This window comes from Salmo trutta, chromosome 12 (assembly GCF_901001165.1).
Source record: "Salmo trutta chromosome 12, fSalTru1.1, whole genome shotgun sequence".
Taxonomy (NCBI): domain Eukaryota; kingdom Metazoa; phylum Chordata; class Actinopteri; order Salmoniformes; family Salmonidae; genus Salmo; species Salmo trutta.
In genome coordinates this window covers 78,984,562-79,011,692 of record NC_042968.1, presented here as the reverse complement: position 1 = coordinate 79,011,692, position 27,131 = coordinate 78,984,562, and the positions used below count along the sequence as shown (strand labels likewise).

Here is a 27,131-nt window from a genome sequence, read left to right as displayed (position 1 = left end):
AAATGAGTGGAACATTCTTACATAATTAAGAATGTAAAACACGTGCAACGGTACAAAATGGTCAATAAATATACAGTATACTGTAGATAATGCTTGACATAACTAGCGATAGTGATAAACCAAACCCCCAGAGCAATGTCATACTTTATGTAGAGAGGTAGTTGAGCCCGTCTGCCGCTCGTCCTGACTTGTGGGGCTGCTGGTATTCCTGGAAGAACCAGACTTGCTGGAATGGGACAATGACTCCAGCTCTGTGGCCAATGCACTGACAGGAAAGTGCTCCTTAGACTGGCTTGATGGGCTGTGGTGACCGACATGGTGCTGATAGTGGTGCTGTGTGTCTACAGGTGAGGGATGTTGGTGAGATTCAGAATTGGAAGGATGGTGGTGATGATGAGATTCTGGGTTGGTAGAAATGTGATGGAGTTCAGAATGGGAGTGTGAATGGTGAGATTCTGAATGAGAGAGGTGTTGGTGGGAGCCACGGGGATCGTGAGATTCTGGATGGGAGCCACGGGGATCGTGAGATTCTGGATGGGAGCCACGAGGATCGTGAGATTCTGGATGGGAGCCACGGGGATCGTGAGATTCTGGATTGGAGTCTCGGTGATGGAGAGATTCTGGATTGGAGTCTCGGTGATGGAGAGATTCTGGATTGGAGTCTCGGTGATGGAGAGATTCTGGATTGGAGTCTCGGTGATGGAGAGATTCTGGATGGGAGCCACGGGGATGGAGAGATTCTGGATGGGAGCCACGGGGATCGTGAGATTCTGGATGGGAGCCACGGGGATCGTGAGATTCTGGATGGGAGCCACGGGGATCGTGAGATTCTGGATGGGAGCCACGGGGATCGTGAGATTCTGGATGGGAGCCACGGGGATCGTGAGATTCTGGATGGGAGCCACGGGGATCGTGAGATTCTGGATGGGAGCCACGGGGATCGTGAGATTCTGGATGGGAGCCACGGGGATCGTGAAATTCTGGATGGGAGCCACGGGGATCGTTCAATTCTGGATTAGAGTCTCGGTGATGGAGAGATTCTGGATGGGAGCCACGGTGATGGAGAGATTCTGGATGGGAGCCTCGGTGATGGAGAGATTCTGGATGGGAGCCTCGGTGATGGAGAGATTCTGGATGGGAGCCGCGGTGATGGAGAGATTCTGGATGGGAGCCGTTGTGATGGAGAGATTCTGGATGGGAGCCGCGGTGATGGAGAGATTCTGGATGGGAGCCGCGGTGATGGAGAGATTCTGGATGGGAGCCGCGGTGATGGAGAGATTCTGGATGGGAGCCGCGGTGATGGAGAGATTCTGGATGGGAGCCGTTGTGATGGAGAGATTCTGGATGGGAGCCATGGGAATGGAGAGATTCTGGATGGGAGCTGCGGTGATGGAGAGATTCTGGATGGGAGCCGCGGTGATGGAGAGATTCTGGATGGGAGCCGCGGTGATGGAGAGATTCTGGATGGGAGCCGCGTTGATGGAGAGATTCTGGATGGGAGCCGTGGTGATGGAGAGATTCTAGATGGGAGACGTGGTGATGGAGAGATTCTGGATGGGAGCCGTGGTGATGGTGTGAATCTGGGTGGAGAGGATTGTGGTGGTGTCCATGGTGATGGGGATGAGTTGTGCTGTGGTGGTGTCTATGGTGATGGGGATGAGTTGGGCTGTGGTGGTCTCCATGGTGATGGGTTGAGCTGTGGTGGTGTCCATGGTGATGAGTTGGGCTGTGATGGTCTCCATGGTGATGAGTTGGGCTATGGTGGTCTCCATGGTGATGGGGATGAGTTGGGCTGTGATGGTCTCTACGGTGATGGGGATGAGTTGGGTTTTGGTGGTCTCCATGGTGTTGGGGATGAGTTGGGTTTTGGTGGTCTCCATGGTGTTGGGGATGAGTTTGGCTGTGGTGGTCTCCATGGGAATGGTGATGGGTTGGGCTGTGGTGGTCTCCATGGTGATGGTGATGGGTTGGGCTGTGGTGGTTTCCATGGTGATTGGGATGGCTGGGGCTGTGGAGGTCCCCATGGTGATGAGAATGGCTGGGGCTGTGGTGGTCTCCATGGTGATGGGGATGAGTGGGGCTGTGGTGGTCTCCATGGTGATGGGGATGAGTGTGGCTGTGGAGGTCCCCATGGTGATGGGAAAGCGTTTGGCTGTGAAGGTCTCCATGGTGATGGGGGTGAGTTGGGTTTTGGTGGTCTCCATGGTGATGGGGATAACTGGGGCTGTGATGGACTCCATGGGGATGAATTTGGCTGTAGTGGTTTCCATGGTGATGAGTGGGGTTATGGTGGTCTCCATGGTGATGGGGATGAGTTGGGCTGTGGTGGTCTCCATGGTGATTGGGATTAGTTGGGCTGTGGTGGACTCCATGGTGATGGGGATGAGTTGGGCTGTGGTGGTCTCCATGATGATGAGTGGGGTTATGGTGGTCTCCATGGTGATGGGGATGACTGGGGCTGTGGAGGTCTCCATGGTGATGGGGATGACTGGGGCTGTGGAGGTCTCCATGACGATGGGAATGAGTTGTGTTGTGGTGGTCTCCATGATGATGGGGATGAGTTGGGCTGTGGTGGTCTCCATGGGGATGAGTTTGGCTGTGATGATCTCCATGGGGATGGCGATGGGTTAAGCTGTGGTGGTCTCCATGGTGATGGAGATGACTGGATCTGTGGAGGTCCCCATGGTGATGGGGATGACTGGGGCTGTGGAGGTCCCCATGGTCACTGGAGTGGCTTGGGCTGTGGTGGTCTCCATGGGGATGCTTTTGGCTGTGTACATGGTGATGGGGATGAGTGGGGCTGTGGTGGTCTCCATGGTGATGGGGATGACTGGGGCTGTGGTGGTCTCCATGGTGATGAGTGGGGGTGTGGTGGTCTCCATGGTGATGGGGATGAGTTGGGTTGTGGTGGTCTCCATGGTGATGGGGATGACTGGGGCTGTGGTGGTCTCCATGGTGATGGGGATGAGTTGGGTTGTGGTGGTCTCCATGGTGATGGGGATGACTGGGGCTGTGGTGGTCTCCATGGTGATGAGTTGGGTTGTGGTGGTCTCCATGGTGATGAGTTGGGCTGTGATGGTCTCCATGATGATGGGAATGAGTTGGGTTGTGGTGGTCTTCATGGTCATTAGTTTGGCTGTGGTGGTCTCCATGGGGATGGGGATGAGTTGGGCTGTGGTGGTCTCCATGGCGATGGGGATGGCTTGGGCTGTGGTGGTCTCTATGTTGATGAAGTGGGCTGTGGTGGTCTCCATGGTGATGCTTTGGGCTTTGGTGGTCTCCATGGTGATGAGATGGACTTTGAAGACCTCTGTGATGGTGGTGAGATTGAGAATGGGAGAGATGCTGGTTATGATGGTGTGGTGTTGAAGAACGGGAGTGATGTCTTGATGAGAGGCTATTTTCTGGGCTACTGCTGTAATCGGTGTGGCTGCTAGGGCTGTGGTGCATGTCTCTTGCAGGCTGATGGTGGCAATGGTGTTGGTGATGCTGGTTTGCGCCGAGATGGGAGCGAGAGTGCTTGATGGAATGAGAGTGCTTCCTGGAATGGGAATGCCTACTGATATGGGAGTGAACACTAACTGTCGTAGATCTTGCACTGCCAGGCCGACTACGCTTCTGTCTTTGCCTCTGCTCCACTGTGCGTTCCACCTTGGGGAACCTCAGGGAGGCTTGTTCTGGGCTGCTAGGCCTGTGAGCAGCTGTGACTCCAAGAGAGGTGAGTCTGTATGGGCTGAGCACCTGCCTGGTGATCTCGTTCAGAAAGGCAGAGAACTTCAGCTTGTCCTTCACTAAGTTCTTATTGGCTACCTCCTTGCTTTTCCCCAACTCCTCCTGATCTACAATGGTATCTGCATCTCCATCCCTGTCCTCACAATGGGACAGCGCCTCCATTGACTTTACCTTGCGGACTTTGCCAGCCATTCCTACCAATTTAGCACTCTCCTGCTTCTTCAGGGTAATCTTGGCAGGGGTCAGATGAGAGGACACAGCTTTCTTTTTCTTTTTTCCTTTCAAGCTCCTTTCCTGGCTGGGGGACTTGTGGAGATAGCCTTCGTCATCTATTAAAGGAGATGTCTCATCTTCCTCATCATCATAGGCCTTCCTCCCCTCAGAGATTTCAGTGCAGGACTGTGAGTACTTGGGGTTCTGCAGTGGATGTTTGTAATCCTTCACAGACTCATTTATAGTTGTCTGAGAGGACCAGGTGGATGAAGAGCCAGAGGATGATGAGGAGGAAGAGGATGATGTTAAGGAAGAGAAGGAAGATGAGAAAGATGATGATGAGGAACCAGAGGAGGAGCTGGAGGAAGTTGCTACAACCTGAGGGTGGGAGGTCACATCTGTAGCATGGTGATGCGCTTGGTGTTGGTGATGGTCGGGGGGAGAGTGGTGTGATTTCTCAATGTGGTGGTGAGGGTGATTGTTGTGGCCATGGTGATGGTGGCAGACAATGTTGCCCTCTGATGTTGAATGGTTGCTACTGCAAGAGGAGAACAGGATGACAGCAGTGTTCAGAGATCATATTCTTAGGGCTCAGTTACACCAGTGGAGGCTGCTGAGGGGAGGACAGCTCATAATAATGCATGGAACATTGAAACCATGCGTTTGATGTATTTGACACCATTTCACTTATTCCGCTCCAGTCATTACCACAAGCCCATCCTCCCCAATTAAGGTGCCACCAACCTCCTGTGAGTTACATGTTTTACAATAACGCAGTGCTGGTTAAATTAACTAGGACAAGATCATTTTGTCACATCTGAATATTTCTCAAAATATGTACAATTTCCAAAATGTTGAATATAAAAACAAGAAATTCCATCCAAGATTTCAGAAATTGGTGAACTAATAAACTAATTTAAATCAAACATACCCATGATAATTGTGATCCTCTGACCAATCTTGCTCGTGCTGGTGATGAGGACGGTGATGATATTCATGGTTGTGGTGATGGCGGAGATGGCGGAGATGGTGTTTGTGGTGATCAGTTTTTTGGTCAGCCATCTTGCAATGCTTGTGGTCCCTCTCGTGATGGTCATGGAGGTGGGGCCTGCTGTGCCTGTGGCTCCTGGTCCCCTGCTTATGCTGCACAGGAGTGAAGTACTTCTCCATCACCTGCTGCTTCCCCAAACCCAAGTCCTGCTTTCGTGTGGTAGTCCCTGGGTGCAGGGACAATCTTTTCCCTGCTGTGCGGTCCGCAACGATTCCTCTCCCCGTGTTATTTCCTTGATACTTTCTGATGATTCAAATATATTTTCTGGACCATAGCTCAACTACTTGGAAAAATAACATAGAATTATAGCAAAGTTAGAACATTAGTACATGCTGAATACATTTTCTGTGAGCTAATTTAACTGGGCACTGTTATAAGGGCATAATAGTTATGCTAACTTAAAACAGGCCATTAACCACATCATCAACTACAACTATTTTCTTCCTAAATGCAGCGGTTACAAAACTACTAACACCTGTTAAGTTATTCTTGAAATACTTTAAGTCAACACAAACATAATATATCAGCAAATACCAACAATCTCAAATCACAGTCAGACTTACCTAAAATATAGTGTGAAATGTTTTAGATGTGCCAGTAGTTCAAGAATCCTTATCTGTCTAAGTCAAGTAACATAAGTCAGCTAAACTCAATTAACTTGATCTTAATCATTAATTCTGATATCCTAAACCACATAAGCAGTGAGCGCTAGCACATACTCTGTCAGAGGACACATAAGAATGACACAGGTTGAGATGCTCATTGATGTTTTGTACCAGGATTCTGCTTGCACCCTCCATCTGATGTAACAATTTTCCAATTGCGGTGGAGCATGCATGAAACCACAGAAACATCAATAAATCCTTTGCACCCATCCACTAGCCTCAAGCGATTTTTCAAATCTCATGTGAAAACTACTTCATAGACAAAACACGTGCTCTTTTTCTATTTGTGTCATGCCCGATAAAATTAAACATTGGTCAGATAATCTATTCAAGTGACGTGGTATGGGCAATGTTAATTAAAAAAAATATATACTTATTTGTGCAAGAAGCTTAGTTTACTCAATAACAATATTCAAGAATTCATTATTGTTATGTTCATGTCAAGGCACTACATGAAGTTTAGACTGAAACCAATATGTTGTCTGTGAATTTTCTCAAATAAATTTGCCCTTAAGTTATGTATACAATTCAACTGTTTGGATTCCAGTGCTTAGGAGATTGACATAAAGTGAATGCACCAATTTGTAAGTCGCTCTGGATAAGAGTGTCTGCTAAATGACTTAAATGAAAATGTAAAAATGTACTGGTTATTAATGTCCAGCTTGCTATTGATCTGCCTGCCCCTATTGTATCACTGCAAAAGACACCATGACAACGACAATTAAGGAAAGCGTTGAGAAAACCATTGAATTACAATAGCATGTTAAGCAACCACATACCAAGAAACATGATTGTTCGCAATTAATGATCACATTCAATTACCATATCACTAGACCCTGACAGTTGGTAAGTACTGAGGGACACAAGTGCTTTCGGGATGTTTGACACCAGTTATATAGACATTCATTTTAATTAATTTCTAGCTCTGAGGTTATAGCAATACAATCCTATTGTCTGTAGTTGTCCATCGCCCGCAGCCCCTTTCCCCGAATCGATTGACAATTGTGTGATACAGCACAGCCCTCCACTCACAATCAATGGCAGTACTGCATTGAGACCCTCCAGCAAAGAGAAGGGAAGGACAAAGCAGTGTGGGGCTAATGTGAGACCCAACCCAAATATAGGTTACATAACTCAGAAATCAAGTGACTCCTTAAGTTCTAAGGACAATCTTTTTTTCAGACACCTAGAACATTGATACTTAATATAAACAAATTGACATTCAGTATCACTGGGCTGGTAAAATGTTTCTTCAAAAAGTATGTAAAAAAAAAAAAAATGAATTACCTTATTGATGGCATCATGCAACAGTTCTAATACCAAACACATACAAAAGGACAAAACATCTACAACTCAGTGTTTCGTACAACCATTATTAGACAGAATATAGCTCAAACTATTTATTATATTCGTGAAACAGAAATTTGCAAAAAAGCAGCCACTATAAGCTAGTCCTTACAACAACAAAAATACAATATACTGGAGTCAGTCATGGAGAAGTCAGCCAATAAGAAGTGTTAAATCTGATCAGATTGTCTTAAATCACTAAAATCTAAACCATCATACAGTTGAAGTCAGATGTTTACATACACTTAGGTTGGAGTCATTAAAACTCGTTTTTCAGCCACTCCACAAATTTCTTAACAAACTATAATTTTGACAAGTCGGTTAGGACATCTACTTTGTGCATGACACAAGTAATTTTCCCAACAATTGTTTAGAGATTATTTCACTGTATCACAACCCAGTGGGTCTTAAGTTTACATGCACTAAGTTGACTGTGCCTTTAAACAGCCCCCCCCAATTGATGTATGGATGACTTAGTGAAGACTGGGTTCGTGCAGATAACAATTTACGTTTGGAATGAGACTGGACGCAAGGTAATAACATCATTAAAACAAGAAGATAATAGATCAGATCTTACAATATATATAATGTTATAATATCTGACAGCGATATTAGGAAAATTATAACGGTGTAATCTGAATATTTTCCTTGGTGCCCCGACCTCCTAGTTAATTACAGTTACACGATTAATCAGTTAATTGCGTAATAATAATTACAGAGTTATTTGATAAACATGTCTTCAAGTTAATGATGCCCAAAGACACGACACTTCTGATAGGCTAATTGACATCATTTGAGTCAATTGGAGGTGTACCTGTGGATGTATTTCAATGCCTACCTTCAAACTCAGTGCCTCTTCGCTTGACATCATGGGAAAATCAAAAGAAATCAGCCAAGACCTCAGAAAAAAATTGTAGACCTCCACAAGTCTGGTTCATCCTTGGGAGCAATTTCCAAATGCCTGAAGGTACCACATTCATCTGTACAAACAATAGTACGCAAGTATAAACACCATGGTACCACGCAGCCTTCATACCGCTCAGGAAGGAGACACGTCTCCTAGAGATGAACATACTTTTGTGCGAAAAGTGCAAATCAATCCCAGAACAACAAAGGACCTTGTGAAGATGCTGGAGGAAACCAGTACAAAAGTATCTTTATCCACAGTAAAACGAGTCCTATATTGACATAACCTGAAAGGCCGCTCAGCACGGAAGAAGCCACTGCTCCAAAACCGCCATAAAAAAGGCAGACTACGGTTTGCAACTGCACATGGGGACAAAGATCATACTTTTTGGAGAAGTGTCCTTTAAGTCTGCTGAAACAAAAAATAGAACTGTTTGGCCATAATGACCATTGTTATGTTTGGAGGAAAAAAGGGGGAGGCTTGCCAGCCGAAGGACACCATCCCAACCGTGAAGCACGGGGGTGGCAGCATCATGTTGTGGGGGTGCTTTGAACAGAAGAGACTTGTGCACTCCACAAAATAGATGGCATCATGAGGGAGGAAAATTATGTGGATATATTGAAGCAACATCTCAAGACATCAGTCAGGAAGTTAAAGCTTGGTCGCAAATGGGTCTTCCAAATGGACAACGACCCCAAACACACTTCCAAAGTTGTGGCAAAATGGCTTAAGGACACCAATTCAAGGTATTGGAGTTGCCATCACAAAGCCCTGACCTCAATCAAATAGAACATTTGTGGGCAGAACTGAAAAAGTGTGTGCGAGCAAGGAGGCCTACAAACCTGACTCAGTTATACCAGCTAAGTCAGGAGGAATGGGACAAAATTCTAAAAGCTGAAATAAATAATTCTCTCTACTGTTATTCTGACATTTTACATTCTTAAAATAAAGTGGTGATCCTAACAGACCTAAGACAGGGAATTTTTACTAGGATTAAATGTCAGGAATTGTAAAAAAGTGAGTTTAAATGTATTTGGCCAAGGTGTATGTAAACTTCTGACTTCAACTCTATATGAGAGGAATAAATAATGACATTTAAACTAATATTTTATATGTAAAAACGGTGATGGAAGAAGCCACAATGAGAGGGTGAGAGCACCCTCTAGAGAACAAATGTGATAAGGGAATGCATGACATACAGGCTTCAATCAAATCCAAAAGCACAAGTTCTGAAATCATAGAAGGACATGACAATCTGCCATGATAAAGATTCTTAGTTTGGACATCTTCTGTCCCAAATTCTAACACTTAAGAAATGAACAAAGTAAAAAGCAAAAAACAAACAGCTATAATCTCAACATCACAGAAAATGCTTTGTAAATAAATCTTACAAGTTAAAACACACCTGATGTCTATAATCCAATTTACAATGATTTAACAATCATTTAAAATATAAAAAGGGTGCTCCTCAAGACAAGATAATGTCCCTGTGACCTAATGAAGTTGTCACCTCAAAAAGAAAATAAATATCAACCTATCAAAGTGACAGGAACATCAGTGAAGATAGAAACTGGCTTTAAGATTACACAACTCGTATTAGGTCACTTTTTAAACCAATCTCACATTTAGAACTTTGAAAAAGCCTACATTTACATTTCTGTATTGTACATTAATCCTGTTTGTTGTTCCCATAGGTGCCATATTTATGCAAATATCAACTACTTTCACGCCTCATCACCTTTGAAATGCAATCATAGAAGTGTAAAAAGTTTACTTTCTCCATCTTGGCAAAAAGGATTTCTAGTTACATGTCAAAGACTTTGAGGATGACCTGAGTTTATTCCACCACCAAATCAAATCCTTCCGCCTCTTCAAACTCTGCATTCATCTTTGCCGCAAGGTCGTCCAGCTCCGCCAGCTGGGTAGGAAGGAAATGGAAAAGTAGATCAACACAAAGGTACATATGCTATAAGGTCTTACACATCTCCATCTTGAAAATAGTTCAAGCGAGCAATAAGTGTTACTTTTCATATCTTGATGGTGTTTGACCCTGTCTGGGGGTATCGTCGGACAGGGCCTTAGTGTCTCCCAACCCCTCCTGTCTCAGCCTCCAGTATTTATGCTGCAATAGTTTGTGTGTCCGGGGGCTAGTATCAGTCTGTTATATCTGGAGTATTTCTCCTGTCTTATCCGGTGTCCTGTGTGAATTTAAGTATGCTCTCTCTAATTCTCTCTCGGAGGACCTGAGCCCTAGAACCATGCATCAGGACTACCTGGCCTGATGTCTCCTTGCTGTCCCTAGTCCACCTGGTCATGGTGCTGCTCCAGTTTCAACTGTTCTGCCTGCGGCTATGGAACCCCGACCTGTTCACCGGACGTGCTACCTGTCCCAGACCTGCTCTTTTCAACTCTCTAGAGACAGCAGGAGCGGTAGAGACACTGAATGATCGGCTATGAAAAGCCAACTGACATTTACTCCTCGACAATCACTGTGGCGATTATTATTATTATTTGACCCTGCTGGTCATCTATGAACATTTGAACATCTTGGCCATGTTCTGTTATAATCTCCACCCGGCACAGCCAGAAGAGGACTGGCCACCCCTCATAGCCTGGTTCCTCTCTAGGTTTCTTCCTAGGTTCTAGCCTTTCTAGGGAGTTTTTCCTGCTTCTACACCTGCGTTGCTTGCCGTTTAGGGTTTTAGGCTGGGTTTCTGTACAGCACTTTGTGACATCAGCTGATGTAAGAAGGGCTTCATGAATACATTTGACTGAACGTACACTGTAGTCTACTATGGTTACGTTGTTTATCAATGTTGTCAACAGTGACCGCAGTAGTATCATATGCCCTCTTCTCACAGAATCACATTATTGGAAACCAAGACTGTTCTCAGGCAGGCGTGGTTATAGCTAGATATGGTCAAGTTGTGGAAAATTTTAGCTAACCCTATTCATAATTGTCCTGACCTGCTGCATAAGTTATCCTAACCTCCTACATAGTCACTTCTGCTTGTCAAATCCCTCAAATCTGCCCTGAGAGCAGTGGGTATCCACTAATGCGATACAGTTATGGTCTAACTTACTTTTATTTGAGGAACCTTCTTCCTCCTCCTCCTCTCCTTTACCACAGCAACTCCAGGGATGTTGACATCTGGCTCAGGAGAAGCAGCAGCACTGTCGTCCCCTTCTAGCAGGGTGAAGGAGCTAACCCCACAGAATGACTTGGAGGCCTCAGGGCCCACCCTGGACTGCTCCACCTTGCGAAGAACCTGGGGTGTCTGAAGCTTCTCAAACCCAAACAGGGTCTCCCGACGCAGAGATGGGGTGGACAGGTCCTGGCCTTGGGGACGCTCAAACGAACAATCCCCTAGGCTTAGGCGGCTGTAGGACCGACGCACCTTCTGTGACCATGCTGACTCCTCAGGGTTCGCTGCAGCTTGGAGACAGGGTGGTGAGGGGGCCAAGATCGGGAAGAGCATGGTGGCTTTTGGTGGAGGAACCTGGGCAGGTCCTGGGATAGAAATTTTGGCCTTCTTCAGACTGCCTTCAGACAATATTTGTTCATTTTCTTTGTTGTCCTCTGAGGGTACCTGAAACAAAAGCAATTGTGCACATATGACTGGGCTGATATGAAATAACAGGACCAAACATATTAAAACTATGCAGCTTATTCTGTAAATGAATTTGCTGTGTTCTTTCAACTCACATTGAATTGTGTTTTCTTGGGTGCAATCTTCCTCACAGTGATGCTGCGTTTCACAGTGTCTGTAGGAGCCTGTGGATTACGGTAACATTATATATGCTTAGACAAAGATGCTTGCAGGATGCAGTTTGACTACGTCAAAAGGTAAATTGAAATGTTACTGGTTGTGTTGACAAAAGGTACTACTTACTGAGTTGGGGACATTTTGATTTGGAGAGTTCAACCGCGCTGACCTCCTTCGTGGCTGGCTGGTAGAATCTAGTATAAGACAAAGAATGGCCCAACCATCAACAATATTGGCTCATTGGCTTTCCTTTATACAGCTAACAATGATGTGAGATCTTTAGTTAGCAACATGACTTGACATGTCCCTTGACTGATAAAGTCAATTGACTGGTAAAGTTGAAGTGACGTTTTTTTTTGTTATCTAAAAACTTGGGAGTAATGTCGAGATGTTGTGAAGATCCAGCTGTATGCCTCAATATGAAGACTACCATCTATTTCCATAATTGTAATGTCCATCTTCGCCATTGATTTGAGATTGGTGCATATAGATAGCTGTCTAACTGAGTCTGCACAATAGGCATCATTTGACATTTTGACTGATTTAGAATAATCTCGCCATTGGAGTGAACCACACATCTGCTAATTACAGACGCACTTCTCTAAATTAAGAAATAAAGAACAAAATAGCAAACATACTGACCAGCCAAAAAGGTTTGATGTGTCTCGTTGCTCATCCTTGCCGTCTGTCCAAGTTATTTACTAGCGTTAATACATGAATTCGGTGGGTGATTAGCTAGCAAGAATACACATGAACGTTATCTGGCTAGTAGCTATCGACAACAAGCTAGCTGACTTGATTAATTAGTAAAACAAATTATTAATTCATCAGCAAATAAATATATCACACAAGCTAACTAGGCAACAAATAACTAATGCAAAATTACGACTGAATAACTTGATAGTAGTTAATTTTGATTTAACTTGTCAGTCCTCAAAATTTTCAAAATTGCCCGCCTGGATGTACCGGAAGTGACATTGGAGTGCAGTTCCTGTCCATTATTTTATCTTTCTTTTTAATTTTATTTAACCTTTATTTAACTAGGCAAGTCAGTTAAGAACAAATTCTTATTTACAATGACGGCCCACCAAAAGACCTCCTGCAGGCGGGACTAAAAATACAAACTTAAATAAAATATATAGGATAAAACACACATCACGACAAGAGAGACAACAAATCAAATCAAATCAAAGTTTATTCGTCACGTGCGCTGAATACAGCAGGTATTACAGTGAAGTGCTTACTTACAGGCTCTAACCAATAGTGCAAAAAAGGTGAAAAAACACATAATAGAACAATTGGTTGGGCGCCCGTAAAACTGCTGCCATTTCTTCCGCCGCCATTTTAGATCCTCCAAACACAATGCTATCTAAAGAGAGACCTAAAACAACAACATAGCATGGCAGCAACACATGACAACATAGCATGGTACTGTAGCAACACAACACAACATGACAACAACATGGTAGCAACACAACATGGCAGCAGCACAAACATGGTACAAACATTATTGGGCACAGACAACAATACATCATGAAAAGCAGTGTTGGGGCTGCGTCAATTCAATCTGGTATCAGAACAGAATTTAACACTAGGCTACTGAATATATTTTCAGCTGTTTATTAATAGAATTAGTCAAGCAGAATAAATGGTAAATACAATCTTCGTATATACGGATTCACTGTAACACCTCGCAGGGCAAACAGAGAACTGAGTGACACATCCTTTGCTTTTCATTAACTACTCTGACAGAGATAGTTCCTTCTCACTGCTGGCCTGTCAGAGGGAGGATGAGCGTGGTTTAAACTTACTCATCCTATCGTTGGCGTGCAGGCTGGTCCCAGCCTCTAGACGCATCTTTGTTGCCAAGCATAGTTGTCTTCTAGCTTATCTTCATGTGTGTACCCGAGAGTCAGACACCCAAGGACAGTGCCTGTTTTTATGCTACAGTTAGGACAGTTTCTGCTTTTGTGCTACAGCTATCATTCTACCAGCCCCTCCCATACACCTGTTCTTGAGCGGCCCCACAACCAGGCATTGTGTGTGTGTGTCACGAGTCTACTCAGCCTACACTCCTACTAGCCAGCAACCCTCCAGTTAGTCATGTCTATTATATGTTGCTCAATCTATGTTAATACAATATAAACCTCTTAGTGCATTACAGTCCGTTCATACTTAGGCCTACATCTACTGTAAATGGTAATGCATCACATCTAATAAGTGAAATAAAACCCAACAGCAGACACAACTGTCAGTAAGAGTGTCCATGATTGAGTCTTGAATGAAGAGATTGAGATTGAGATAAAACTGTCCAGATTGAGTGTTTGTTGCAGCTCGTTCCAGTCGCTAGCTGCAGTGAACTGAAAAGAGGAGCGACCCAGGGATGTGTGTGCTTTGGGGACCTTTAACACACTAGAGCTTGAGGTAGGGTTAAGAGAGCTTGAGGTAGTCACCTCATACAAGTACTTGGGAGTATGGCTAGACAGTACACTGTCCTTCTCTCAGCACATACCAAACCTGCAGGCTAAAGTTAAATCTGGACTTGATTTCATCTATAATAATCGCTCCTCTCCTCTTTCACCCCAGCTGCCAAACTAACCCTGATTCAGACTATCCTACCTATGCTAGATTACAGAGACGTAATTTATAGATCGGCAGGTAAGGGTGCTCTCCATTCGGCCATCAGATTTGCCACCAATGCTCCTTATAGGACACATCACTGCACTCTATACTCCTCTGTAACTGGTCATCTCTGTATACCCGTCGCAAGACCCACTGCTTGATGCTTATTTATAAAACTGCCTCACTCCCCCTATCTGAGATATTTACTGCAGCCCTCATGCTCAACATACAACACCTGTTCTGCCAGTCACGGGGAGAGGGGCATTCTTACCAAATCACATGTATTTTTTTATTTAACCTATATTTAACTCGGCAAGTCAGTTAAAGAACAAATTCTTATTTACAATGACGGCCTACACCGGCCAAACCTGGATGACGCTGGGTCAATTGTGCACCACTCTATGGGACTCCCAATAACGGCCGGTTGTGATACAGCCTGGCCTTTCTTTTGGAGGTGTTCTTCAGAACCTTTTACTTCAGCACTGCACAGATACTAAATTAATGATAAATATGTGATTCTATCTAAATAAATATACAAGTGTATTAGAATTAGACAGATTTATTATTTTATTTTACTAGGCAAGTCAGTTAAGAACAAATTCTTATTTTCAATGACAGCCTAGGAAGAATGGGTTAACTGCCTTGTTCAGGGGCAGTTAGGGGCAGTTAACCCCGGGGCAGTTAACCCCGGGACAGTTAACCCCAAATCCCCCAGCTGATTCAAACTTGCAATCTTTCGGTTACTAGTCCAACGCTCTAACCACTAGGCTACGCTGCTGCCCCAGGGCTTGCAAACTATTACAGACTACAAAGGGAAGCACAGCCGAGAGCTGCCCAGTGACACAAGCCTACCAGATGAGCTAAACAACGTCTATGCTCGCTTCGAGGCAAGTAACACTGAAACATGCATGAGAGCATCAGCTGTTCCGGACGACTGTGTGATCATGCTCTCCGCAGCAGATGTGAGTAAGACCTTTAAACAGGTCAACATTCACAAGGCCGCAGGGCCAGATGGATTACCAGGACATGTACTCCGAGCATGCGGTGACCAACTGGCAAGTGTCTTCAATGACATTTTCAACCTCTCCTTGTCTGAGTCTGTGATACTAACATGTTTCAAGCAGACCACCATAGTCCCTGTGCCCAAGAACACTAAGGTAATCTGCCTAAATGACTACCGACCCATGGCACTCACGTCTGTAGCCATGAATTGCTTTGAAAGGCTGGTCACCCATTCCAATTTGCATACCGCTCCAACAGATCCACAGATGATACAATCTCTATTGCACTCCACACTGCCCTTTCACACCTGGACAAAAGGAACACCCATGTGAGAATGTTATTCATTGACTGCAGCTCAGCATTCAACACCATAGTGCCCTCAAAGCTCATCACTAAGCTAAGGACCCTGGGACTAAACACATCCCTCTGCAACTGGATCCTGGACTTCCTGACGGACCACCCCCAGGTGGTAAGGGTAGGTGACAACACATCCGCCACGCTGATCCTCAACGAGGGCCACTCAGAGGTGCGCGCTCAGTCCCCTCCTGTACTCCTGGTTCACTCATGACTGCATGGCCAGGCACGACTCCAACACCATCATTAAGGACCGAGCACGCCCCCATTCTCATCGATGGGGCTGCAGTGGAGCAGGTTGAGAGTTCCTTGGCGTGAAGAGGGCACGACAAAACCTATTACCCCTCAGGAGACTGAAAGGATTTGGCATGTGTCCTCAGATCCTCAACAGGTTCTACAGCTGCACCATCAAGAGCATCCTGATGGGTTGCATCACTGCCTGGTATGGCAACTGCTCGGCCTCCGACCGCAAGGCACTACAGAGGGTAGTGCATTCGGCCCAGTACATCACTGGGGCCAAGCTTCCTGCCATCCAGGACCTCTATACCAGGCGGAGTCAGAGGAAGGCCCTAAAAATTGTCAAAGACTCCAGCCACCCTAGTCATAGACTGTTCTCTCTGCTACCGCATGGCAAGCGGTACCGGAGCGCCAAGTCTAGGTCCAAGAGGCTTCTAAACAGAGGCTTCTACCCCTAAGCTATAAGACTCCTGAACATCTATATTACCTCAATTAACTCGACTAACCGGTGCCCCGCACATTGGCTCTGTAATGGTACACCTTTATATAGCCTCACTATTGTTATTTTACTGCTGCTTTTTAATTGTTTGTTACTTTTTTGTAACTTTTTTTTAGGTATTTTATTATAACTGCATTGTTGGTTAATAAGGGCTTGCAAGTAAGAATTTCACTGTAGGGTCTACACTTGTTGTATTCGGCGCATGTGACATAACATTTGATTTGATTTTGATTTGAATTAGTGAATAAATCGAACTTTAATGTGGGTGAGGCTGACACGCCCATTAAGTGCGCCAACGTTTCTTTCTAAAGTAAAATAAAATCTAATTGATGATCAGCTCTCGCCAAACCAATCGTAACATGACAACCTAAATTCAAACTGTAAAACCTGACCGTGGACCAGCTGGTATAAAATGTGGGTCCCTGGCTAGAAGGGATCCATCTTTTGTCAAATTAACGTCAGATTAGATTTTTCGAAGCAGGTTAGGATAATTAACGTAGCAGGTTAGGATAATTAGGTTTAACTAAAATGCAAAAAAATATAAACTTTTGACTTTTAATTTGAATAAAAGCTGGATCCTTTCTAAACATTACCGTAGATGTTCCGCGTTTGTGACATCATTATACTGCGACTGCCGGAAGAGACGTGGCAAAATATCCGCTTCTGAAAACATTCGCATTTTCTAGCTTTAGTTATTTGTACAACCTTTTCCTTCAAACGATAAATCATCGAGGAGAAAACTTGTGTGACAGGTAAGGTTCAGTTAACTTACAACTAAAGCCACCCGAAACGCATCTGATGCTCGTGAACTAGCTTAGCTAACGTTAGCTCTAACTATAAATCTACATTATCAATACATACAAGTAGTGTCTTGCACCTATGCAATATGTAATAATCAAACTACATTTGAACCATGAGTAGATTTGCCTTGGCTATCAGACTATTGCTTAGTTAATAGCTATAACGTTAACTAGTTATGTCGTTGCTGAAGCTTGTTTTGGTGATCACTTGTCTACAGAACGACAGACAGACCATGGGTCTGTGCAAGTGTCCTAAGAGGAAGGTGACCAACTTGTTCTGCTTTGAACATCGGGTGAATGTGTGTGAGCATTGCCTGGTCTCCAACCACAACAAGGTCAGTGGATGGGCAGCTCTAAGTACCCAATGTGTCATGTTAAATTAAATATAGACCACATAGTAGCTGTGTTTGCCACTAAACTAAAGTATTTTTTCTACCTGTCTGATCACAAGTGTATAGTGCAGTCCTACCTCCAGTGGCTTCAGGATAGTGATTACAACCCTAACTGTCGACTGTGTAATAACCCACTGATCTCCCAGGATACTGTCAGATTGGTCTGCTATGGTAAGAATGTCAACATCTAGGATATATCCTTATTGCTGTTGCTTGATATTACTGCTGTATGGGATTTGCTCAAACCCTCTGGTTCATTGCTCTTTCTCTCTATCCAAGATGTATTCCACTGGGCCTGTCTTCATCACCTGGCAGCCCGGTTGCCCCTACACACGGCTCCTGCAGGATACCAGTGCCCCAGCTGCCAGGGTCCAGTGTTCCCCCCCTCCAACCTGGCCAGCCCAATAGCTGACATGCTGAGGGAACAGTTGTCCTTAGTCAACTGGGCCAGAGCTGGACTAGGCCTACCTCTGGTGAGGAATATGGGTGGGCTGAGTCACACTAGCAGTCAGGGACATTGAAGAGTGACAAGGGGGATACTGGTTCAAATGCTGGCTGACATTCAGTTGTGTATTATATTAGTGTAAAATACTGTATGTTAGAGCTTAAACAGAATTAACTTTTTAGGACCCCATAAATCAAGTGTTTCTTTTAGAGAGAAGACACATATATTATGAAATAGGTATTCTGTGACAATTCAACTCTAACAGGTACATAATTTCTCCACTGCAAGATTGAAGAACCTGTAAAAGCTATTCAAGACAGCACACATGATGTCACTGATTATGCTGACTGGTCCACGGTTGATGGTAAGTAATTGTTTCTGCTGTTGATACTACCTTATTGGTCCACAGTAAGGGAGCATGTATTGCAACTGAATGCTGCAATACATAATAATATATGCCATTTTATCAGATATGTTTTTTATTTATCCAGGGCGTCATGACATATGCTAAGCTAAATGTTGGAATTGTTTGTTTGAATCTGGGAGTTTACTGTAACATTTTCCTTCCCTTCTCCCCTACTCTGCTAGCACCAGCATTGGAGCCTACTGAAGCTTACCCCACCCACTCCTACGCCTCCCAACCACACCCTAGCCTCGCCCCTACTCCAGTTCCAACCACAGTACAGGAAGATCATGGAAGTCTCCACAACAACGGGGAGATGGTGGCTCATGAACAACACTCTTTGGTCGACATGATCACTGCAACCACCAGTGACACCATCACCCTACACACAGGTAAAGAACTATGAATGGTACCCAGGTTTAGTGGAGCTATCTTAATCCTAACCATTACCAGCCACACAGTGTTGTCATGCCATACATGTTAGTCCAAACCTTAGCCTCAACTCTAATCCTAGTTCCTGACATTTTTGATGACGCATCTGATATTCCTCATGTATCCTCATATATTTGGTTTATTCATTTAATGTGAATTATTGCTTCCAGCATCATCCCCAAGGAAGATCTATGACACTAGGGACTCTGGACACAGCTCTGTGACACAGATCGACTTTGATGACGACAAGTACCGGCGACGACCAGCACTCAGCTGGTTTGCACGGATTCTCAAGTCAGTAGTGTTACTAGTTATTTAAAGTTTTGCTTCATTTTGTTATTACACAGCAAGTACATATTTCCTAGCAAACCTCCTTACATTTGACTTACATTTTATAGATCTGATTATCTATTACTCTGTCTCCAAAGGTAGAGTCCTTTTTCCAATTTCTTTTAACTCTGAAAATGTAACTTATTTTGTGTTCTCAGAAACCGGGCAGGTTCCAAGAGGACAGGCCTGTCCTGGAAGCAGAGGGTCTTCATGCTCCTTCTGGTTGGAGTTCTGGGATTCTTTACCTTGATCATCATTATGGCTAAACTGGGCCGTGCTTCAGCCGACTCCGACCCCAACTTAGACCCCCTACTAAACCCCAACATCCGAGTGGGCAACAACTGACCAGCACCCACCTCCAAGTCCTAGTGAGTGTTGAACATGGGGCCGATATAAGTCCATCTAAGAATGGTAGGACCAGTAAAGGCAGAGAGATACCTTCTCTCTCTCTCAGACATGAAAGAAAAGAGGATGGGATGGTGCATTTTGTCCTGGAAATGATGGCAACCTTACACCCTTCTTCCTTCTTTGGGATAGGCAGGTGCAGATTTCCTAAGCATCTACTTCTCAGAACTAATAGGATATATAACTGACGTGTGTGTGTGTGTGTGTGTGTGTGTGTGTGTACACACTTTCAAACTTATTATTTACATTGCTTTTAGAGCTATATGTACAATTAATTTATATATATTTTGACCCACTCCACATCAAATGAGATTGCAATGTTGGAATGAATGGTGATGGGGAAAACAGATTTTCACAACAGAAATACTGTATTCTATGACACACATGGCTTTTTGCAATATCTGCTAAAACAAAGGTATTTTTGAAGGGGGCATCAATAAGTTCAAGTTAATTGACTGAGTGTGAGGTTTGTGTTGAATTGGAAGAATGCTACGTCTGACATTCACATACTGTATTGTATGGTGATTAAATGAGTCTGTAAATATAGAAATGTAATGACATGGTAGTGTGTGTGTTGTGTTGAACTGGAATAAATGTTTAACCAATTCTCAAATTCTGTATGCAATATACGTTCATATTTTGTGGATAAACAAAATGTACAACAGATACTGTGAGGATATTCAAGTAGTGGTTAACTAATTGGACATTGGTCTTGGTTTAGCATTAAAATGGCAAATGCAGTCTTAAATCCACAAGTGCCCTGTGCTCAGACACTCTTTGATAGAGTAATCTACTTTCTCCTGAGTTTGAAGTGTTACGAAAGGTATTAGTGGGTGGGTGTGTTGATGGGACCTCTAAAATAAGTACAGTGCATTCAGACAGTATTCAGACCCCTCAACTTATTTTCCACCTTTTTTATGTTAGTTATTTTAAAAGGATTAAAGTTGTTTTTTTTTTTTTTTCTTCTCCAATCTACACACAATACCCCATAATGACAAAGCCAAAACAGGTTTTTAGACATTTTTGCAAATGTATTAAAAATAAACTGATATCAAATGTACATATGTATTCTGACCCTTTACTCTGTAGTTTGAAGGACCTTTGGCAGTGATTACAGCCTTGAGTCTTATTGGGTACAAGCTTGGCACACCTGTATTTGGGGAGTTTCTTCCATTCATCTCTGCAGGTCCTCTCAAGCTCTGTCCTGGTTGGATTGGGGGGGGTGTCACTGCATAGCTATTATCAGAGATGTTTCATCGGTTCGGGCTCTGGCTGGGCCACTCAAGGACATTCAGAGACTTGTCCTGAAGCCAGTCATGCATTGTCTTGGCTGTGTGCTTTGGGTCGTTGTCCTGTTGGAAGGTGAACCGTTGCCACAGTCTGATCTTCTGAGTGCCCTAGAACAGGTTTCCTCAAGGATCTCTCTGTACTTTGCTCCGTTCATCTTTCCCTAGATCCTGACAAGTCTCCCAGTCCCTGCTGCTCAAAATGATGTTGACACCACCATGCTTCACCATAGGGATGGTGCCAGGTTTCCTCCAGATGTGACGCTTGGCATTCAGGCCAAAGAGTTCAATCTTGGTTTCGTCAGACCAGAGAATCTTATTTCTCATGGTCTGAGAATCCTTTAGGTTCCTTTTTGACAAACTCCAAGCGGGCTGCCATGTGCCTTTATTTACTGAGGAGTGGCTTCCTTCTGGCTACTCTACCATAAAGGCCTGATTGGTGGAGTGCTGCAGAGATGGTAGTCCTTCTGGAATGTTCTCCCGTCTCCACAGAGGATCTCTGGAGCTCCGTCAGAGTGATCATTGGGTTCTTGGTCACCTCCCTGACCAAGGTCCTTCTTCCCCGATTGCTCAGTTTGGCCGGGCGACCAGCTCTGGTAAGGGTCTTGGTGGTTCCGAACTTCTTCCAATTAAGAATGAGGGAGGCCACTGTGTTCTTGGGTACCTTCAATGCTGCAGAACTTTTTTGGTACCCTTCCCCAGATCTGTGCCTCGGCACAATTTTGTCTCGGCGCTTTACGGACAATTCCTTCGACCTCATTGCTTGGTTTTTGCTCTGACGTGCAATGTCAACTGTGGGACCTTATATAGACCGGTGTGTGCCTTTTCTAAATCATGTCCAATCAATTGAATTTACCACAGGTGGACTCCACTCAAGTTGTAGAAACATCTCAAGGATGATCAATGGAAACAGGATGCACCTGAGCTCAATTTCTAGTCTCATAGCAAAAGGTCTGAATACTTGTGTAAATAAGGTATTTGTTTTTAATCTTTTTAATAAATTAGCAAAAAAATTCTAAAAACGGTTTAGGCTTTGTCATTATGGGGTATTGTGTGTAGGTTGAGAAATTGTTTTTATTTTATCAATTTCAGAATAAGGCTGTAATGTAACAAAATGTGGAAAAAGACAAGGGGTCTGAATACTTTCCGAATGCACTGTATATATGTTTGAGAAGTCACATTTCTGTATTGAAATCAAATTTCTACACCACCTATATCAGTCTGCTGTTAGTATATATCTCTGCACTTTTCTCCAAGTGACATTAAACACGTAAAAAATGTTGAGGAACAAACATCTCTCTTGCTGATGCTTACTCTGCAGAAGACAATTCTGTCAGTGTAACAATATGTAGTTTTTGAGGAATATGTGCTTTTGCTAAAGCAAGCATACACAAAAAAATCCCAACCATTACGTTTTTCTATACTGTTCACATATTTCTCAATTAAAATATATGTAAATACTTCATTTATGTGCTTGGCCCTCCTATGTTGAACATAATAAACGGCTCTCTATCCACCGGATGTGTACCAAGTTCACTAAAAGTGGCAGTAATAAAGCCTCTCTTGAAAAAGCCGAATCTTGACCCAGAAATTATAAAAAAACTATCGGCCTATATCGAATCTTCCATTCCTCTCAATTTTTAGAAAAAGCTGTTGCACAGCAACTCACTGCCTTCCTGAAGACAAACAATGTATACGAAACGCTTCAGTCTGGTTTTAGACCCCATCATAGCACTGAGACTGCACTTGTGAAGGTGGTAAATGACCTTTTAATGACGTCAGACCGAGGCTCTGCATCTGTCCTCGTGCTCCTAGATCTTAGTGCCGCTTTTGATACCATCGATCACCACATTCTTTTGGAGAGATTGGAAACCCAAATTGGTCTACATGGACAAGTTCTGGCCTGGTTTAGATCTTATCTGTCGGAAAGATATCAGTTTGTCTCTGTGAATGGTTTGTCCTCTGACAAATCAATTGTAAATTTCGGTGTTCCTCAAGGTTCCGTTTTAGGACCACTATTGTTTTCACTATATATTTTACCTCTTGGGGATGTCATTCGAAAACATAATGTTAAATTTCACTGCTATGCGGATGACACACAGCTGTACATTTCAATGAAACATGGTGAAGCTCCAAAATTGCCCTCGCTAGAAGCCTGTGTTTCAGACATAAGGAAGTGGATGGATGCAAACTTTCTACTTTTAAACTCGGACAAAACAGAGATGCTTGTTCTGGGTCCCAAGAAACAAAGAGATCTTCTGTTCAATCTGACAATTAATCTGGATGGTTGTACAGTCGTCTCAAATAAAACTGTGAAGGACCTCGGCGTTACTCTGGACCCTGATCTCTCTTTTGAAGAACATATCAAGACTGTTTCAAGGACAGCTTTTTTCCATCTACGTAACATTGCAAAAATCAGAAACTTTCTGTCCAAAAATGACGCAGAAAAATTAATCCATGCTTTTGTTACTTCTAGGCTGGACTACTGCAATGCTCTACTTTCCGGCTACCCGGATAAAGCACTAAACAAACTTCAGTTAGTGCTAAATACGGCTGCTAGAATCCTGACTAGAACCAAAAAATTTGATCATATTACTCCAGTGCTAGCCTCCCTACACTGGCTTCCTGTTAAGGCAAGGGCTGATTTCAAGGTTTTACTGCTAACCTACAAAGCATTACATGGGCTTGCTCCTACCTATCTTTCCGATTTGGTCCTGCCGTACATACCTACACGTACGCTACGGTCACAAGACGCAGGCCTCCTAATTGTCCCTAGAATTTCTAAGCAAACGGCTGGAGGTAGGGCTTTCTCCTATAGAGCTACATTTTTATGGAATAGTCTGCCTACCCATGTGAGAGACGCAGACTCAGTCTCAACCTTTAAGTCTTTACTGAAGACTTATCTCTTCAGTAGGTCCTATGATTAAGTGTAGTCTGGCCCAGGAGTGTGAAGGTGAACGGAAAGGCTGGAGCAACGAACCGCCCTTGCTGTCTCTGCCTTGCCGGTTCCCCTCTTTCCACTGGGATTCTCTGCCTCTAACCCTATTACAGGGGCTGAGTCACTGACTTACTGGTGTTCTTCCATGCCGTCCATGGGAGGGGTGCGTCACTTGAGTGGGTTGAGTCACTGACGTGGTCTTCCTGTCTGGGTTGGCGCCCCCCCCTTGGGTTGTGCCATGGCGGAGATTTTTGTGGGCTATACTCGGCCTTGTCTTCGGACGGTAAGTTGATGGTTGTAGACATCCCTCTAGTGGTGTGGGGGCTGTGCTTTGGCAAAGTGGGTGGGGTTATATCCTGCCTGTTTGGCCGTGTCCGGGGGTATCATCGGATGGGGCCACAGTGTCTTCTGATCCCTCCTGTCTCAGCCTCCAGTATTTATGCTGCAGTAGTTTATGTGCCGGGGGGCTAGGGTCAGTCTGTTTCATCTGGAGTATTCTCTTGTCTTATCCGGTGTCCTGTGTGAATTTAAATATGCTCTCTAATTCTCTCTTTCTTTCTTTCTTTCTCTCGGAGGACCTGAGCCCTAGGACCATGCCTCGGGACTACCTGGCATGATGACTCCTTGCTGTCCCCAGTCCACCTGGCCATGCTGCTGCTCCAGTTTCAACTGTTCTGCCTGCGGCTACGGAACCCTGACCTGTTCACCGGACGTGCTTGTTGCACCCTCGACAACTACAATGATTATTATTATTTGACCATGCTGGTCATTTATGAACATTTTAACATCTTGACCATGTTCTGTTATAATATCCACCCGGCACAGCCAGAAGAGGACTGGCCACCCCTCATAGCCTGGTTCCTCTCTAGGTTTCTTCCTAGGTTTTTGGCCTTTCTAGGGAGTTTTTCCTAGGGAGTTTTTCCTAGCCACCGTGCCTCTTTCACATGCATTGCTTGCTGTTTGGGGTTTTAGGCTGGGTTTCTGTACAGCACTTTGAGATTTCAGCTGATATACGAAGGGCTATATAAATAAATTTGATTTGATTTTGATTTGATTTATCTATGAACACACACTTGTAGGCCTTATATCATGTCATATTGATCATTTTCACATGGCAACATGTCCTCTGAGAAATAATGATGACCCTTGCAAGTGGTCTCTGTTTCCTGAGGTTGAGGTGATTCATTTATTGGTATCTCAGAACTGCTCTCTTCTGTACTGGATCATAAGTAACTCATAACAGAAGCGAGTGATGAAAATGACCAAGTTAAAAACTAGAAAAAAGAGAGAAATGAAGGCGCTCATGTCAAACAGTAACTGGGGCATGCAAAACAAATAAGCTCTGTATCTCTAAAATTAGGAGTGATGAACATGCAGACATTGATTGACTCACAGACTGACAGTAGGGCAATGAAGCCCATCTTGCGATTTCCTGCTTGAAGTGAATACACTGAGCCCATCAGTGACCAGTAGAAACTCACCACCTGAAACAACTGAGTAACAAATAAATATCAGGGATTGTCTTAATATCAACCTGATATCAATACCCAGACAAAATATCTCAATTTTCATATATCAATGATAATTATCAAGTGAGAAGTAGCCACCAGTATGGCCTCTGTGTGGTGCTGGCTTGGAAAGCTGTTGTCCTTGATAACAAAGTGCAGGATGACATCAGCGACCAGTAGGCCTAGCTGAAAGATGCAGAGGAGCAGCGACATGGTTGTGTACAGCCCTCTCTTTGACACAGACAGGGAAAACAGCCATGCCATCAAAGCAGAGGTGTTGCCCTGCTCACAAAATGGATGAGATTAGAACAAGCATTTTCTGTATTTGAATATAAAATAAGGATCATGAGTAACTGGATCTAGGATAAATATCATTATATGATTAGATTTGTAAAGCATCGTCTTTGTCCAGCAGATTGTAAGACATTTACTATTTATGTATGTGTGCATTGATTTGTGTGTAAAAGGAGAAACAGAACATAGTTTACATTCTCGAAGAGGTCACCACTTTCTGCCATGTCACAGACTACTGGTGGCCCAGTCTTGAGAGACCTAGACCGACACTTGCACAATGATAAAGATTCTTGGACTGGATAAAATTGTCCCAACTTGTAATCTGGCAGCACACCTACTGTGATGAAGTGTGGATCTGTCTGAAGGTAATAGAATGTTCATATTCTCCAGCTATGACATCACAGAAACGTCAAGAACCAAGATTCTAAATATTTGACCAAAATAAACATTTTTGTCTTGAATCTTTTCATTGTAATGAACATAAGCCTATTTACAAATAAATAGAAGGCTCTGGGCATGGAAAGGGGGATACCTAGTCAGTTGTACAACTGAATGCATTCAATTGAAATGTGTCTTTCGCATTTAACCCAACCCCTCTGAATCAGAGAGGTGCGGAAGTGATAAGAGAATTATCTAATAAAGGTAAATGAATCAATAAACCATGATGAATTATTAGTCATACAGCAGGTTTAATGAATAATCAATGTAATGATCAATGTAGGGATCGATTAGTCTGATTAGTTCCAGAAAGTCCAGGAACCACTGGAGAGGGAAAGAAATGTGTGTATGCCTTTAGGAGGGACAGCAGGAGACAGATGGTCAAGGGAGTAAAAGCTTTAAAGAGTTCCTAACCTTGAGGGAAAAGAACAGGCTGAGCTCTGGATAGTGATAAACAAGTGTGTGAAGTCTATGGGGGATGCATGTCACCAACAGTTTGTGTGTAAATGCATATGCGTAAGTAAGAACTATATAATGACTGTTTTGTTATCCTGACCTCAGAACGTTCTCTGAATAAAGCTACAGAAACCTTTTGCAGAAAGCTGAGTCCTTGCCTAATTATTTTAACCCATTGTCTTACAAACCTTGGGCATTAGTCAAGGCAAATTGATTATTGATTATTATCATCAAGATATAAAATTCCTATAACAGGAAGGCTGCCTTAATCCACATCCACGTCATCGGCTATAATGTGTGTAGTGAAGGGTCCTCTAAATTAGAAATATGTACTGTAGTCATACCAAGGGTGTAGTTTTTAATGAACAAAATTGAAGACTCACCATTCAGAAGAATGAAAATGACATTTGATTCACCATCATAGAGTTTAATGTGATTAGACAAAAAGCTACCTTTTCATGTGTCAATAAAACAAAACATTAAGAAATTCATCATGTACAATCTGTCAACAATCATGCATGGAATCACACCACATATTTAGGCCTAGACACTGTCTGTGTAACAATACATAGGACAACAGGATAGGCACTCAATCTCCTTATTGTTCT

General features: G+C 43.6%; 2 protein-coding genes across 3 annotated transcripts; one reads left to right on the top strand and one right to left on the bottom strand.

The window, feature by feature from the left end:
* Window positions 1-9,004: 9,004 nt before the first annotated feature.
* Window positions 9,005-12,670, bottom strand: LOC115204301 (sororin-B). The gene is made up of 5 exons (XM_029769759.1): window positions 12,325-12,670; window positions 11,809-11,876; window positions 11,622-11,690; window positions 10,999-11,505; window positions 9,005-9,833 (listed from the first exon to the last, which is right to left on the bottom strand). The coding sequence occupies exons 1-5, from the start codon at window positions 12,356-12,358 to the stop codon at window positions 9,753-9,755; spliced, it is 759 nt and encodes a 252-aa protein (XP_029625619.1). The 5' UTR covers window positions 12,359-12,670; the 3' UTR covers window positions 9,005-9,752.
* A 4,326-nt stretch (window positions 12,671-16,996) lies between these two features.
* Window positions 16,997-24,447, top strand: LOC115204300 (zinc finger protein-like 1). 2 transcript variants are annotated; one of them, XM_029769758.1, is made up of 9 exons: window positions 16,997-17,148; window positions 17,415-17,531; window positions 17,648-17,759; window positions 17,868-18,061; window positions 18,322-18,397; window positions 18,622-18,828; window positions 19,039-19,162; window positions 19,357-19,566; window positions 24,403-24,447. In XM_029769758.1, the coding sequence occupies exons 2-8, from the start codon at window positions 17,430-17,432 to the stop codon at window positions 19,541-19,543; spliced, it is 1,002 nt and encodes a 333-aa protein (XP_029625618.1). In that variant the 5' UTR covers window positions 16,997-17,148; window positions 17,415-17,429; the 3' UTR covers window positions 19,544-19,566; window positions 24,403-24,447. The 2 variants fall into 2 exon arrangements, with proteins under 2 accessions (XP_029625618.1, XP_029625617.1); XM_029769757.1 differs by lacking the exon at window positions 24,403-24,447 and having other exon boundaries at window positions 16,998-17,148; window positions 19,357-20,216.
* The last annotated feature ends 2,684 nt before the right edge of the window (window positions 24,448-27,131 follow it).

Coding starts and splice junctions, on each gene's coding strand:
- LOC115204300 (XM_029769758.1), top strand. CDS start 17,430: ATGGGTCTGTGCAAGTGTCCTAAGAGGAAGGTGACCAACTTGTTCTGC. Junction 17,532..17,647: donor TGGTCTCCAACCACAACAAG/GTCAGTGGATGG, acceptor TCTGATCACAAG/TGTATAGTGCAGTCCTACCT. Junction 18,062..18,321: donor CTGGACTAGGCCTACCTCTG/GTGAGGAATATG, acceptor CTCCACTGCAAG/ATTGAAGAACCTGTAAAAGC.
- LOC115204301 (XM_029769759.1), bottom strand. CDS start 12,358: ATGAGCAACGAGACACATCAAACCTTTTTGGCTG. Junction 11,877..12,324: donor ACATCAAACCTTTTTGGCTG/GTCAGTATGTTT, acceptor GTCTTATACTAG/ATTCTACCAGCCAGCCACGA. Junction 11,691..11,808: donor ATCAAAATGTCCCCAACTCA/GTAAGTAGTACC, acceptor CGTAATCCACAG/GCTCCTACAGACACTGTGAA.